The 13983-nt window shown below is 45.1% G+C and overlaps 1 protein-coding gene across 1 annotated transcript in view; it reads right to left on the reverse strand.

Moving 5' to 3' along the window:
• Nucleotides 1–13983, reverse strand: part of LOC132398991 (netrin-3-like) — a 469273-nt gene that overhangs the window by 385515 nt on the left and 69775 nt on the right. Inside the window, exon 2 of the mRNA XM_059978829.1 lies at nt 10090–11096. Within this exon, the coding sequence (XP_059834812.1) occupies nt 10090–11065 (976 nt within the window). The 5' untranslated portion in view covers nt 11066–11096. The remainder of the gene's footprint in view (nt 1–10089; nt 11097–13983) is intronic.

Here is a 13983-nt window from a genome sequence, read left to right on the forward strand (position 1 = left end):
TTTTCCTCACTTGAATGCTTTAATAAAGAATTCCACAGTTTTATCACTCTCAGAGTGAACTCAAGTCCCAACCCTCTGGCTGTGATCCCTGGTTCCAGATTTCCCCACCATCGGGAACCTTCTTCTATTGTCTGATCTGAAGTGTCCTGTCAGGATTTTCTAAATGTCAGTGCGCTTCCTCTTCTTTTGTTTAAACTCTAATGAGTTCTCTTCTCTCATCAGTGCTCCTGTCCCAGAAGTTAGTCTACAAACCTTTGCAGGACTCCCTACAGAACATGAATATCCTTGCTCAGAGAAGACAAACAGTGCACATAGTACTAAGGGTGTGGTTTTATAGGGGCTATGCAACTGCTGTAAGGCATCCCTGATCCTACATCACTCATCCTATTCTCTCTTAACCAATGACTCAACCTGCATGGTTACCTTCATACCTAGAGGACAAGCACACTCCTGTCTCACTATGTTTGACCTTTTGATTTCTCCTCATGTCTCAACTATCAGATAATTTGCCTTCCTGCTCTTGCCACCAGAGTAAATATTACATTGCAAAGCACCCAAATACCCCTGAAGCAGGGGTACCCAAACGTGTTATTGCCATGAACCCCTGCCATTAGCCAAGGGGTCTGTGGACTCCAGGTTGGGAAACTCTGTGCCTGGAACTTCTCTAACGTACCTCATAGAGTGAGGTAATGATGTCCACCAGAGTCCAAGCATGTACATACCATGGCCAAGAAAGCTCACAAGTGCCTCTAATTCCCCTGGAGGCTAAAGAGATTTGTCATGTCTCTATCAAGTATGTCACATCAACCATTAGCAAGTTTTACCAACCCACCATAAAAAGCTTCACAGCTTGGTACATCAACTCCTAAACACAAGAAAATCTGCAGATGTTGGAAATCCATAGATGCTGCCTGGCCTACTGAGTTCCTGCAGCATTTTGTGTGTGTTGCTTGGTATGACAAATGCTTTGCTCAAGACCACAAGGAACTGTAGTGAGTTGTGGACACAGCTTAGCACATCAAGGAAACCAGTCTCACTACCAAGCACACTGTCTACTCTTCTACCCATCTCAGTAAAGCAGCAGTATAACCACAAACCCTAGATATTCTCTCTTCTCCCCCCTCTCATTGAGCATAAGATAAAAAAGTCTGAAAGTGTGAACCACCAGGCTCAGGAACAGCTTCTATCCCACTGTTATAAGACTATAGAATGATTCCCTGGTACAATGGAGAAAAGAGAATTACAGAGGCACGACAGAGGAGTAGGCCAGAGTTGGTTGGAAAAGCACACTGGCAGGGATGATGGCACAGCAACAATGACCGGAATTTCTGGAGTAATTCGGAAAGTACAGGATATATACATCCCAAAGAGGAAGAAATATTTTAAAGGAAAGATGACACAGCTGTAGCTAACAAGAGAAGTCAAAACCAACAAAAAAGCCAAAGGGTGGGCATATAATAGAGCAAAACTTAGTAGGAAGTTAGAGGATTGGGAAGCTTTTAAAGACCAAGAGAACACAACTAAAAAAGTAATTAAGAAGTTATCAAGATGGAATACGAGAATAAGCTAGCCAATAATATTAAAGAGGATACCAAAAGTTTCTTCAGAATTAGAATCAGATTTATTATCATCAGCATGCAACGTGAAATTCGTTAACTTAGCAGTAGCATTTCAATGCAATACATAATCTAGAAGAGAAAAAAATAATAAAATACAAATAATAATAAACAAGTAAATCAATTACAGTATACATATATTGAATAGATTTTTTAAAATGGGTAAAAAACAGAAATACTGTATATTAAAAAAAGCGAGATACATGAAGTGTAAAAGAGGTGAGAATAGATATCAGATCACGAGAAAACAATGCTGGAGAGGTGGTAATAAGAAATGGCAGATGAACTGAATAAGTACCTTGCATGTCTTCACTGTGGAAGACACTAGCAGTATGGTGAAGTTCTGGGTGTCAGGGGTCATAAAGTGTGTAAAGTTACCATTTCTAGAGAGAATTAGAATTAGAATTTCTTACATCTATCTCACACCATGAGGGAGTAAAAATCTTAACGTTGCATCTTCGTCACCATGTACAAACAATAAGGAAGGGAAATGTGGGAGGATATTGCCCAAACAGTGATTGTATACAGAATTGTTCTGTATACACGTATGTACAGTCAGACATGCAATCTGATCAATGGGGATTGCTAAATCTGATGGCTTGGCGAAAGAAGCTGCCCCATATCCCTTTGGTACTGGTCTTAATGCAGTACCATTTGCCAGATGGAAGCAGCTGGAATCCTTGATGATCCTCAGGGCCCTTTTTGTGCACCTGCTGCTGTAAATGTTCTAAATAGAGGAAAGTTCACACCCACCAATATGCTGGGTTGTCCACACCACTCTCTGCAGTGCCCTGCAATTAAGGGTAGTACATTTCTGTACCAGGCAGTAACACAGTCAGGATGCTCTTGATGGTACTGAGGATTTGGGGACTCATGCCAAACTTTTTCAGCTGTCTGAGGTGAAAGGGGCACTGTTGTGCTTTTTTCACGACAACCAGCATGTATATTCCAGGTGAGAATCTATAACCATATAACAATTACAGCACAGAAACAGGCCATCTCGGCCCTTCTAGTCCGTGCCGAACGCTTACTCTCACCTAGTCCCACTGACCCGCACTCAGCCCATAACCCTCCATTCCTTTCCTGTCCATATACCTATCCAATTTTACTTTAAATGACAATACTGAAACTGCCTCTACCACTTCTACTGGAAGCTCGTTCCACACAGCTACCACTCTCTGAGTAAAGAAATTCCCCCTCGTGTTACCCTTAAACTTTTGCCCCCTCTCAACTCATGTCCTCTTGTTTGAATCTCCCCTACTCTCAATGGAAAAAGCCTATCCCCCTCATAATTTTAAATACCTCTATCAAATCCCCCCTCAACCTTCTACACTCCAAAGAATAAAGACCTAACTTGTTCAACCTTTCCCAGTAACTTAGGTCTTAGGTGCTGAAATCCAGGTAACATTCTAGTAAATCTTTGTACTCTCTCTATTTTGTTGACATCATTCCGACAATTCGGTGATCGGCCTTACCAATGCCTTGTACAATTTTAACATTACATCCCAACTCCTATACTCAATGCTCTGATTTATAAAGGCCAGCATACCAATAGCTTTTTTCACCACCCTATCCACATGAGATTCCACCTTCAGGGAACTATGCACCATTATTCCTAGATCATTCTGTTCTACTGCATTCTTCAATGCCCTATCATTTACCATGTATGTCCTATTTGGATTATTCCTACCAAAATGTACCACCTCACACTTATCAGCATTAAACTCCACCTGCCACCATTCAGCCCACACTTCTAACTGGCCTAAATCTCTCTGCAAACTTTGAAAACATACTTCATTATCCACAATGCTGCCTACCTTAGTATCATCTGCATACTTACTAATCCAATTTACCACTCCATCATCCAGATCATTAATGTATATGACAAACAACATTGGACCCAGTACACATCCCTGAAGCACACCACTAGTCACCGGCCTCCAACCTGACAAACAGTTATCCACCACTACTGTCTGGCATCTCCCATCCAGCCACTGTTGAATTCATTTTACTACTTCAATATCAATATATAACGATTGAACCTTCCTAACCAACCTTCTGTGTGGAACCTAGTCAAAGGCCTTACTGAAGTCCATATAGACAACATCCACTGCTCTACCCTCATCAACTTTCCTCGTAACCTCTTCAAAAAATTCAATAAGACTTGTCAAACATGACCTTCCACACACAAATCCATGCTGACTGTTCCTAATTAGACCCTGTCTATCCAGATAATCTACTCACTAATCTACTTACCCTCTTAACTACAGTTCCATTGATGTCAATGGGGCTAGCCTGTCTCTGTTCCTCCTGTAATCCATGATCAACTCCTTCATTTTTTTCAACATTGAGGGAGAGATTCTTGGAAAACTGGAAGATCTGAAGGTAGATAAGTCACCTGCACTAGATGATGTACACCCTAGAGTTCTGAAAGAGGAGGCTGAAGAGATTGTGGAGGTATTAGTAATGATCTTTCAAAAATTACTAGATTCTGGAATGGATCCAGAAGACTGGAAAGTTGCAAATGTCACTCCAATATTCAAGAAGGGAGAAAGACAGAAGAAAGGAAATTATAGGCCAGTTAATCTGACTTCAGTGGTTGGGAAGATGTTGGAGTTGATTATTAAGGATAAGGTCTCAGGGTATACAGAGAGGTACATGATAAAATAGGCTGTTGTCAGTATGGTTTCCTCAAAGGAAAATCTTGACAAACAAATCTGTTGGAATTCTTTGAAGAAAGACAAAGGAGAATCTGTTGAATCTGTTGATTCTCCTGTACTTGAATTTACAGAAGGCCTTTGATAAGGTGTCACACATGAGGCTGCTTAACAATTTATGAGCCCATGGTATTACAGGGAAGATTCTAGCAAGGATAAAGCAGTAGCTGATTGACAGGTGGTAAAGAATGGGAATAAGGGAGCCTTTTTTGATTGGCTGTTGGTGACTAGTGTTGTTCCACAATGGCCTATGTTGGGACTGATTTTTTTTAACATACTATGTCAATGATTTGGATGATTGAAATGAGGCTTTGTTGAAAAGTTTGCAGATGATATGAAGATCAGTGTTGGGCAGATGGTTTTGAGGAAGTAGAGAGGCTATAGAAGGTCATATATTAGGCAAATGGACAAAGTGGTAGATGGAATAAAGTGTCGGGAAGTGTATGGCCATCCACTTTGGTAGAAGAAATGGAAGTGTAGACTATTTTCTAAATGGAAAGAAAATACAAAAAAAAAATGAACTGCAAAAGGACTTGGGAGTCCATGTGCTGGATTCCCTGAAGCATAATTCACAGGTTACGTCTGTGGTGAGGAATGCAAATGAAACATTAGCATTAATTTCAAGAGGACTAGAATATAAAAGCAAGGATATAATCCTGAGACTTTATAAAGCACTGGTGAGGCCTCACTTGGAGCATTGTGAGCAGTTTTGTGCTTGAGAAAGGATGTGCTGCACCAGCAGGGTTCAAAAGATGTTCACAAAAATGATTCCAGGATTGAATGGCTTGTCATATGAAGACTGTTTGATGGCTTTGGGCCTGTATTCACTAGAATTCAGAAGAATGAGGGGCAACCTCATTGAACCCTATCGAATGGTGAAAGGCCTTGATAGAATGGATGTGGAGAGGATGTTTCCTATGGTGAAAGAGTCCAAGACCAGAAGACACATCCTTTTAGAATAGAGAGGAAGAGGAATTTCTTCAGCTAAAGAGTAAAGAAACTTGCCACAGGCAGCTGTGGATGTCAAGTCTTTATGTATATTTAAGGTAGAAGTTGACAGATTCTTGATTGTTCAGGGCATGAAGGGATACAAAAAGGCAGGAGATTGGGGCTGAGAGGAAAATTGGATAAGCCATTATGAAATGGCAGAGCAAACTCGATAGGCAGAAAGGGAAGGGGTGGCCACTAGACAGTGTAGCAGTAGGCAGGTAGTGCAGGACTCCCCTGAGGTCATCTCCCTCCTAACAGATATACTGTTTTGGATACTGCTGGGGGAGATGTCTCATCAGGGGAAGGCAGCAGCAGCCGAGTTCATTGCACCATGGGTGGCTCTGCGGCAAAGGAGGGAAGGAAAAGGAGTGGGAGAGCTATAGTGATAGGGGATTCGATTGTAGGGGGAATAGATAGGCGTTTCTGCGGCCGCAAGTGAGACTCCATGATGGTATGTTGCCTCCCTGGTGCAAGGGTCAAGGATGTCCCTGAGCAGCTGCAGGACATTCTGGAATGGGAGGGTGAACAGCCAGTGGTTGTGGTGCACATAGGTACCAACGATATAGGTAAAAAACGGGATGAGGTCCTACAAGGTGAATTTAGGGAGTTAGGAGATAAACTAAAAAGTAGGACCACAAAGGTAATAATCTCTGGATTACTACCAGTGCCACGTGCTAGTCAGAGTAGAAATAGGAGGATATTTCAGTTGAATATGTGGCTTGAAAAATGGTGCAAGGGGGAGGGATTCAAATTTCTGGGGCATTGGAACCAGTTCTGGGGGAGGTGGGACTGGTATAAACAGGACGGTCTGCACCTGGGCTGGACTGGAACCAATGTCCTAGGGGGAGCGTTTGCTACAGCTGTTCAGGAGGATTTAAACTAATGTGGCAGGGGGATGGGAACAAGTGCAGAGGTACAGAGGGGTGTAAAATGAGGGTAGAAGCAAAAAGTAGTAAGGTGAAAAGTAAAAGTGGCAGGCAGGCAAACCCAGGGCAAAAAGCAAAAAGGGTCACTTTTCAACATAATTGTATAAGGGCTAAGAGTGTTGTAAAAACAAGCCTGAAGGCTTTGTGAATCAATGTGAGGAGCATTCGTAAAAAGGTGGATGAATTGAATGTGCAGATAGTTATGAATGAATATGATATAGTTGGGATCACAGAGACATGGCTCCAGGGTGACCAAGGATGGGAGCTCAACATTCAGGGATATTTAATATTCAGGAGGGATAGACAGGAAAGAAAAGGAGGTGGGGTAGCATTGCCGGTTAGAGAGGAGATTAACGCAATAGAAAGGAAGGACATTAGCCTGGAGGATGTGGAATCAATATGGGTAGAGCTGCATAACACTAAGGGGCAAAAAACGCTGGTGGGAGTTGTGTACAGGCCACCTAACGTAGTAGTGAGGTTGGGGATGGCATTCAACAGAAAATTAGAAATGCGTGCAATAAAGGAACAGTAGTTATAATGGGTGACTTCAATCTACATATAGATTGGGTGAACCAAATTGGTAAGGGTGTTGAGGAAGAGGATTTCTTGGATGTATGGGGGATGGTTTTCTGAACCAACATGTCGAGGAACCAACTAGAGAGCAGGCCATTCTAAGTTGGGTATTGGGCAATGAGGAAGGGTTAGTTAGCAATCTTGTCGTGCGAGGCCCCTTGGGTAAGAGTCACCATAATATGGCGGAATTCTTCATTAAGATGGAGAGTGACATAGTTAATTCAGAAACAAAGGTTCTGAACTTAAAGAAGGGTAACTTTGAAGGTATGAGACATGAATTAGCTAAGATAGACTGGCAAATGATACTTAAAGGGTTGACGGTGGATATGCAATGGCAAGCATTTAAAGATCGCATGGATGAACTACAACAATTGTTCATCCCAGTTTGGCAAAAGAATAAACCAGGGAAGGTAGTGCACCCGTGGATGACAAGGGAAATTGGGGATAGTATCAAGTCCAAAGAAGAAACATATAAATTAGCAAAAAAAAGCAGCGCACCTGAGGACTGGGAGAAATTCAGAGACCAGCAGAGGAGGACAAAGGGCTTAATTAGGAAAAGGAAAAAAGATTATGAGAGAAAGCTGGCAGGGAACACAAAAACTGACTGTATAATCTTTTATAGATATGTGAAAAGAAAAAGATTGGTCAAGACAAATGTAGGTCCCTTATGGTTAGAAACAGGTGAATTGATCATGAGGAACAAGGACATGGCAGACCAATTGAATAACTACTTTGGCTCTGTCTTCACTAAGGAGGACATCAATAACCTTCCCGAAATGGTAGGGGACCGAGGGTCTAGTGAGATGGAGGAACTGAGGGAAATACATGTTAGTAGGGAAGTGGTGTTAGGTAAATTGAAGGGATTAAAGGCAGATAAATCCCCAGAGTCAGGCGGTCTGCATCCAAGAGTGCTTAAGGAAGTAGCCCAAGAAATAGCAGATGCATTAGTGATAATTTTTCAAAACTCCTTAGATTCTGGATTAGTTCCTGAGGATTGGAGGGTGGCTAATGTAATCCCACTTTTTAAAAAAGAAGGGAGAGAAAAACTGGGGAATTATAGACCGGTGAGTCTGACATCGGTGGTGGGGAAACTGCTAGAGTCGGTTATCAAAGATGTGATAACAGCACATTTGGAAAGAGGTGAAATCATCGGACAAAGTCAGCATGGATTTGTGAAAGGAAAATCATGTCTGACGAATCTTATAGAATTTTTTGAAGATGTAACTAGTAGAGTGGATAGGGGAGAGCCAGTGGATGTGGTATATTTAGATTTTCAAAAGGCTTTTGACAAGGTCCCACACAGGAGATTAGTGTGCAAACTTAAAGCACACGGTATTGGGGGTATGGTACTAATGTGGATAGAGAATTGGTTGGCAGACAGGAAGCAAAGAGTGGGAGTAAACAGGACCTTTTCAGAATGGCAGGCAGTGACTAGTGGGGTACCACAAGGCTCAGTGCTGGGACCCCAGTTGTTTACAATATATATTAATGATTTAGACGAGGGAATTAAATGCAGCATCTCCAAGTTTGTGGATGACACGAAGCTGGGTGGCGGTGTTAGCTGTGAGGAGGATGCTAAGAGGATGCAGGGTGACTTGGATAGGTTAGGTGAGTGGGCAAATTCATGGCAGATGCAATTTAATCACTTTGGTTGCAAGAACAGGAAAACAGATTATTATTTGAACGGTGGCCAATTAGGAAAAGGGGAGATGCAATGAGACCTGGGTGTCATTGTACACCAGTTATTGAAGGTGGGCATGCAGGTACAGCAGGCGGTGAAAAGGGCAAATGGTGTGTTGGCAGTCATAGCAAAAGGATTTGAGTACAGGAGCAGGGAGGTTCTACTGCAGTTGTACAAGGCCTTGGTGAGACTGCACCTAGAGTATTGTGTGCAGTTTTGGTCCCCTAATCTGAGGAAAGACATTCTTGCCATAGAGGGAGTACAAAGAAAGTTCACCAGATTGATTCCTGGGATGGCAGGACTTTCACATGAAGAAAGACTGGATCGACTAGGCTTATACTCACTGGAATTTAGAAGATTGAGGGGAATCTTATTGAAACACATAAAATTCTAAAGGGATTGGACAGGCTAGATGCATTTAGATTGTTTCTGATGTTGGGGAAGTCCAGAACGAGGGGTCACAGTTTGATAAAGGGGAAGCCTTTTAGGACCGAGATGAGGAAAAACTTCTTCACACAGAGAATGGTGAATCTGTGGAATTCTCTGCCAGTTCATTGGCTATATTTAAGAGGATGTTAGATATGGCCCTAGTGGCTAAAGGGATCAGGGGGTATGGAGAGAAAGCAGGTACAGGATTCTGAGTTGGATGATCAGCCATGACCAGCCAGCGGTGCAGGCTCAAAGGGCCGAATGTCCTACTCCTGCAGCTATTTTCTATGTTTCTATACCCTAATTCTGCTAGATGGCCAAGGCTTCACTTCCTTCTCTCTGTACTCCACATTCCTGACCATGAAGATTAATCTTTCCAGCAGCTTCTTCATTTGCACAGTCTTATTGGTTTCAGACTCTCAAATCCATTCTCTTCTCAAAGCTTATCTATTCCTCATTCTTTATAAACTATTTCTTGACGCCAGTGGAGAGGATATAGACTACAGTGAACCCACATGTCCCTATTTCTCATTCACATCCTCCATGTCCCAAATAAACTTCTGCACTACCTCCTGCCACTAATGGTGCTTCAAACTTTCACAGGCACATTAAAGTTGAAATAATTGTTGAATGTTTGATGCTTTTGAGCAGCTCCTGAAGGGCTGATCAGTCTGATGCTGTCACTCAGAGCACTGGACTCCACCTCTGGGTGCAAGCTCCACTTTGGCTGCTCTCTTAGGCAGAATATTACCCCACCTACTGAAACCCTCCCCTCCCCTCCCCAATCCCACAGGCACCAGGGAGTGCCAATGCCTGACAGGAGCCATGTAGATCACTGTCTGATTCTTAGCCACTGCATGAAAACAGGACTGAACTGGATGATGGGTTAGTGTTAGGTTGGTGTTTACTCTGGGAGATTGGACAGAGTAGGGAGTGTGGTGATGGGGGAACAGTGCTGGATTGGCATTGACTCAGTGTTGGAAGGATAACGTTGAACCTGTGTGGGGAGAGAGAACTAGGAGAAAGGTGATGGGACAATGATATGAAGTTGATGTTGACCCAGGTGACGCTGGGTCGTGGGACAAGGTTGAGAACAGCGTTAACCTTGAGTGACAGCATATGTTTAACGCGTCCCGCTCTGTACCCCCTGCACTTACCCAGGCACTCGTTAGCATCGCGGGCAGTCGCCCTCTGCCAGGGCCGGTCATAATGGAAGGGTTTGCAGCGATCGCATTCGGCTCCGGCTGTGTTGTGTCTGCAGTCACACACCAGGTAGCCATCCTTATCGTTCACACAGCGGGACGCGTGCCCGTTACAGCGGCAGCGGCCACCCACTTGCAGGTCGGCCACCGCGTACTGGAAGCTCTCCCGGGGCCTGCCGTCGCCCAGTGTGTGTGCCCGGCTGAACACTACTCGGATGTCGGTGGCCGTCACCCAATCCTGCAGCACAGGGCTGTTGTCGAAGTCCTGGGCCGAGGGACGGCCGTCTAGTGTGCTAAAGGCGATCAGACCCCCACTCAGCGGGTACAGGTCAGAGTAACCATCCGAACACAAGGCCTCCTGCTCGTTCTGCTTGGTTACGGGCGCCCTGTTGGGCTTGCTGTATACCCGGCGACACTGCGCGGAGAAGAACTGGTAGGGAACCCACGTCCGGCCGTAGTCCATCGACTTATAGATGCTCATGGACTCTGGGCGCGGCGAGCAGAATTGCAGGCTCACGTACGTGATCTCGAACTTCTTGTGCAGGGACAGTGTGAGGGTGACGTTGTGCGACGGCTGTGAGAAGCTTTCCGACCGCCAGCAGCTCAGGTTGTGCGCGTTATTCAGATCGGTCAAGTAGGCGGCGGGGTGCGCGCTCCTGGGGTCCGAGGCGTCGCAGGTCCGGCACGTCCGGCTGCGGCCGCCCCCTTTCTCTGTTGGGAAGCAGTAGGTGCTGGGCGGGGACCCACACGTGCTGGAAGCCTGCACCTCCCGGCCGAAGCCGGCGTTTACAAAGTCGGGGATGCAGCGCCGGGGTTGCCCTGCCTCGTCGTAGCATGGGTCGGGCTGGCTGTGCTGCGGCGCGAAAATCGCCAGGCTCAGACACTGCTCCAGTAGACAGGCAAAGACCATCACCGTGCCAAACCATGCCATCTTCGTCCGGGAGCCCGCTGCACTCAGAGACCTGCCAGGGACAAGCAGAACGTATCAAACCACGGCGTCGAACCCTTTCGGGTTATAGGGTGGTACTTATAGTGGGATGGCTGTAGTGTGGTGGATGTAATGTGATGGTTATCATGGGATGGTTGTAGTGGGATGTTTGTAGAATGGTGGTTGTAGTGGGATTGTTGCGTTGGGATTGTTGTAGAGATAATTGTCGTGGGATGGTTCTAGTGGTGGTTGTAGTCGGAGTGTTGTGGGATAGTTGTGGAAGGATGGTTTGACGTGTGGTGGTGGTAGTGGGATTATTATAGTGAATGGTTGGAGTGGGACAGTTGTAGTGGACAGGTTTTAGTGGTATAGCTGTAATGTGGAGATTGTAGTGAGATTGTTGTTGTGTGGTGGTTACAGGATGACGGTTATGTTGGGATGGATGGTTGTAGTGTGATAGTTGTAATGTGTTGGTTGTCATGAGACTGTTGTATTAGGATCATTGTAGTGTGGTGGTTGAAGTGGGTGTAGTTGTAGTGGGATGGCTGTAGTAGAATGGTTGAGCTGTGGTTGGTGAAGTGGGATGGTTGTATTGTGGTTGTAGTAGAATGGTTGAAGTGAGGGTGGTTGTAGTGGGATGATTGTGGAAGGATGATTTGTTGTGTGAGGGTTGTAGTGAGATTGTTGTAGTGAGGTGGTTGTAGTAGGATGGTTGGAGTGGACTGATTATAGAAATGTAGCAAACCTATAGCACAGAACAGGCCCTTTGGCCCATGATGCTTGCTGACCATGTACTTATTTTAGAAATTAACTGGGGTTATGCAGAGCCCTTTATTTTTCTAATTATAGTGGTATGGTTGTAGTGAGATTGTTCTAGAGGATTGATTGTGCATGATGGTTGTAATGTGCTGGTTGTAGTGGGACTTATATATTGGGATGGTTGTAGAGTGGGGATGATTGTAGTAGAAGGGTTGTAATGTGGTAGTTGTACTGTGGTGGTTATAGTGGGATGGCTATAGTGGAATGGTTATAGTTTAATGATTGTAGTGTAGTAGGCATCATGGGACGGTTGCAGTGTGATTGTAGTGGGATGGTTGTAGTGGAAATGACTATTCTGCAATGGTTGTAGTGGGATGTTCATAGTGTGGTAGTTGTGGGATAGTTGTAGTGGAATGATTGTAGTAGGATCATTGTAATGTGGTGGTTGCAGTGCGATGGTTGTACTGTAGTAGTTGTAATGTGCTGGTTGTTATAGGATTGTTGTATTGGGATCATTATAGTGTAGTGGTTGAAGTGGGATGGCTGTATTGGGGATGACTATTGTAGGATGATTGTAATGGGATGGTTGCAGAGTGGTCATTGAAGTGGGATGGTTGTTGTGTGGTGTTTATAGTAGGATGATTGTATTGTGGTGATTGTATTGTGGTGGTTGCAGTAGAATTTTGATTTGGATCAAGAAGGCAGCGGGAAAGCACCTAAGGACTTCCAGCAAGAAGACATTTTGAGTTCTTGGCGGAAGAGAGAGGCCAGACTGCGCAGGCGCATGACGTCAGCCAGTTGAGCGTGAACAGTTTAAAAAGAAGGCAGCCATATCCAGCGGGCAGCGGAGTGAGAGGCAGCAGAGTAAAAGGGCTTTGGCTCCATGGGCTTTGGCGGTAACGGGACGAGGTGAGGCAGTTGTTAATTGCTAAAGGAGTTAGTATGTGTGTGAGGCCAGTTTTCTATGGTCAGTGTCAGATGTGGGAGGTCCTGCAGTCTCCTGGTGTCCCGGACGGGCACATCTGCACCCGGTGCATCAAGATGCAACTCCTAAGGGACCGTGTTAGGGAACTGGAACTGCAGCTTGATGACCTTCGTCTGGTCAGGGTGAGTGAGGAGGTGATAGAGAGGAGTTACAGACAGGTGGTCACTCCGGGGCCACAGGGGACAGAGAAATGGGTCACTGTCAGGAGAGGGAAGGGGAAGAGTCAGATACTAGAGAGTACCCCTGTGGCTGTACCCCTTGACAATGAGTACTCCTGTTTGAATACTGTTGGGGGGGACAGCCTACCTGGGGGAAGTGACGGTGGCTGTGCCTCTGGCACAGAGTCTGGCCCTGTGGTTCAGAAGGGTAGGGAAAGGAAGAGAAAGGCAGTAGTGATAGGGGACTCTATAGTCAAGGGATCAGACAGGTGATTCTGTGGATGCAGGAAAGAAACTCGGATGGTAGTTTGCCTCCCAGGTGCCAGGGTCCGGGATATTTCTGATTCTGTCCAAGATATCCTGCAGTGGGAGGGAGAACAGCCAGAGGTTGTGGTACATATTGGTACCAATGACATAGGTAGGAAAAGGGAAGAGGTCCTGAAAGAAGACTACAGGGAGTTAGGAAGGAAGTTGAAAAGCAGGACCTCCAAGGTAGTAATCTTGGGATTACTGCCTGTGCCACGTGACAGTGAGAATAGGAATAGAATGAGGTGGAGCATAAATGCATGGCTGAGGGATTGGAGCAGAGGGCATGTATTCAGATTTCTGGATCATTGGGACCTCTTTTGGGGCGGGTGTGACCTGTACAAAAAGGACGGGTTGCACTTGAATCCCAGGGGGACCAATATCCTGGCAGGCAGGTTTGATAGAGCTGTTAGGGAGGGTTTAAACTAGTTTGGCAGGGGGGTGGGAATCAGAATGTGAGTGCACGGATTAAGGTAGAAGGACAAGGGCATGATGCTAAGAGTTCTGAGTGGATGAGGAAGGACAGGCAGGGGTCAGAACATAATTGTAGCTAGTTAAAAGGGTTGAAATGTGTCTACTTCAATGCTAGGAGTATTAGGAACAAGGAGGATGAACTTAGAGCATTGATTAGTACATGGAACTACGATGTTGTGGCCGTTACTGAAACTTGGTTGGAGGAAGGGCAGGATTGGATGATGCAGGTCCCGGGGTTC

Source organism: Hypanus sabinus, chromosome 9 (assembly GCF_030144855.1).
Source record: "Hypanus sabinus isolate sHypSab1 chromosome 9, sHypSab1.hap1, whole genome shotgun sequence".
Taxonomy (NCBI): Eukaryota; Metazoa; Chordata; class Chondrichthyes; order Myliobatiformes; family Dasyatidae; genus Hypanus; species Hypanus sabinus.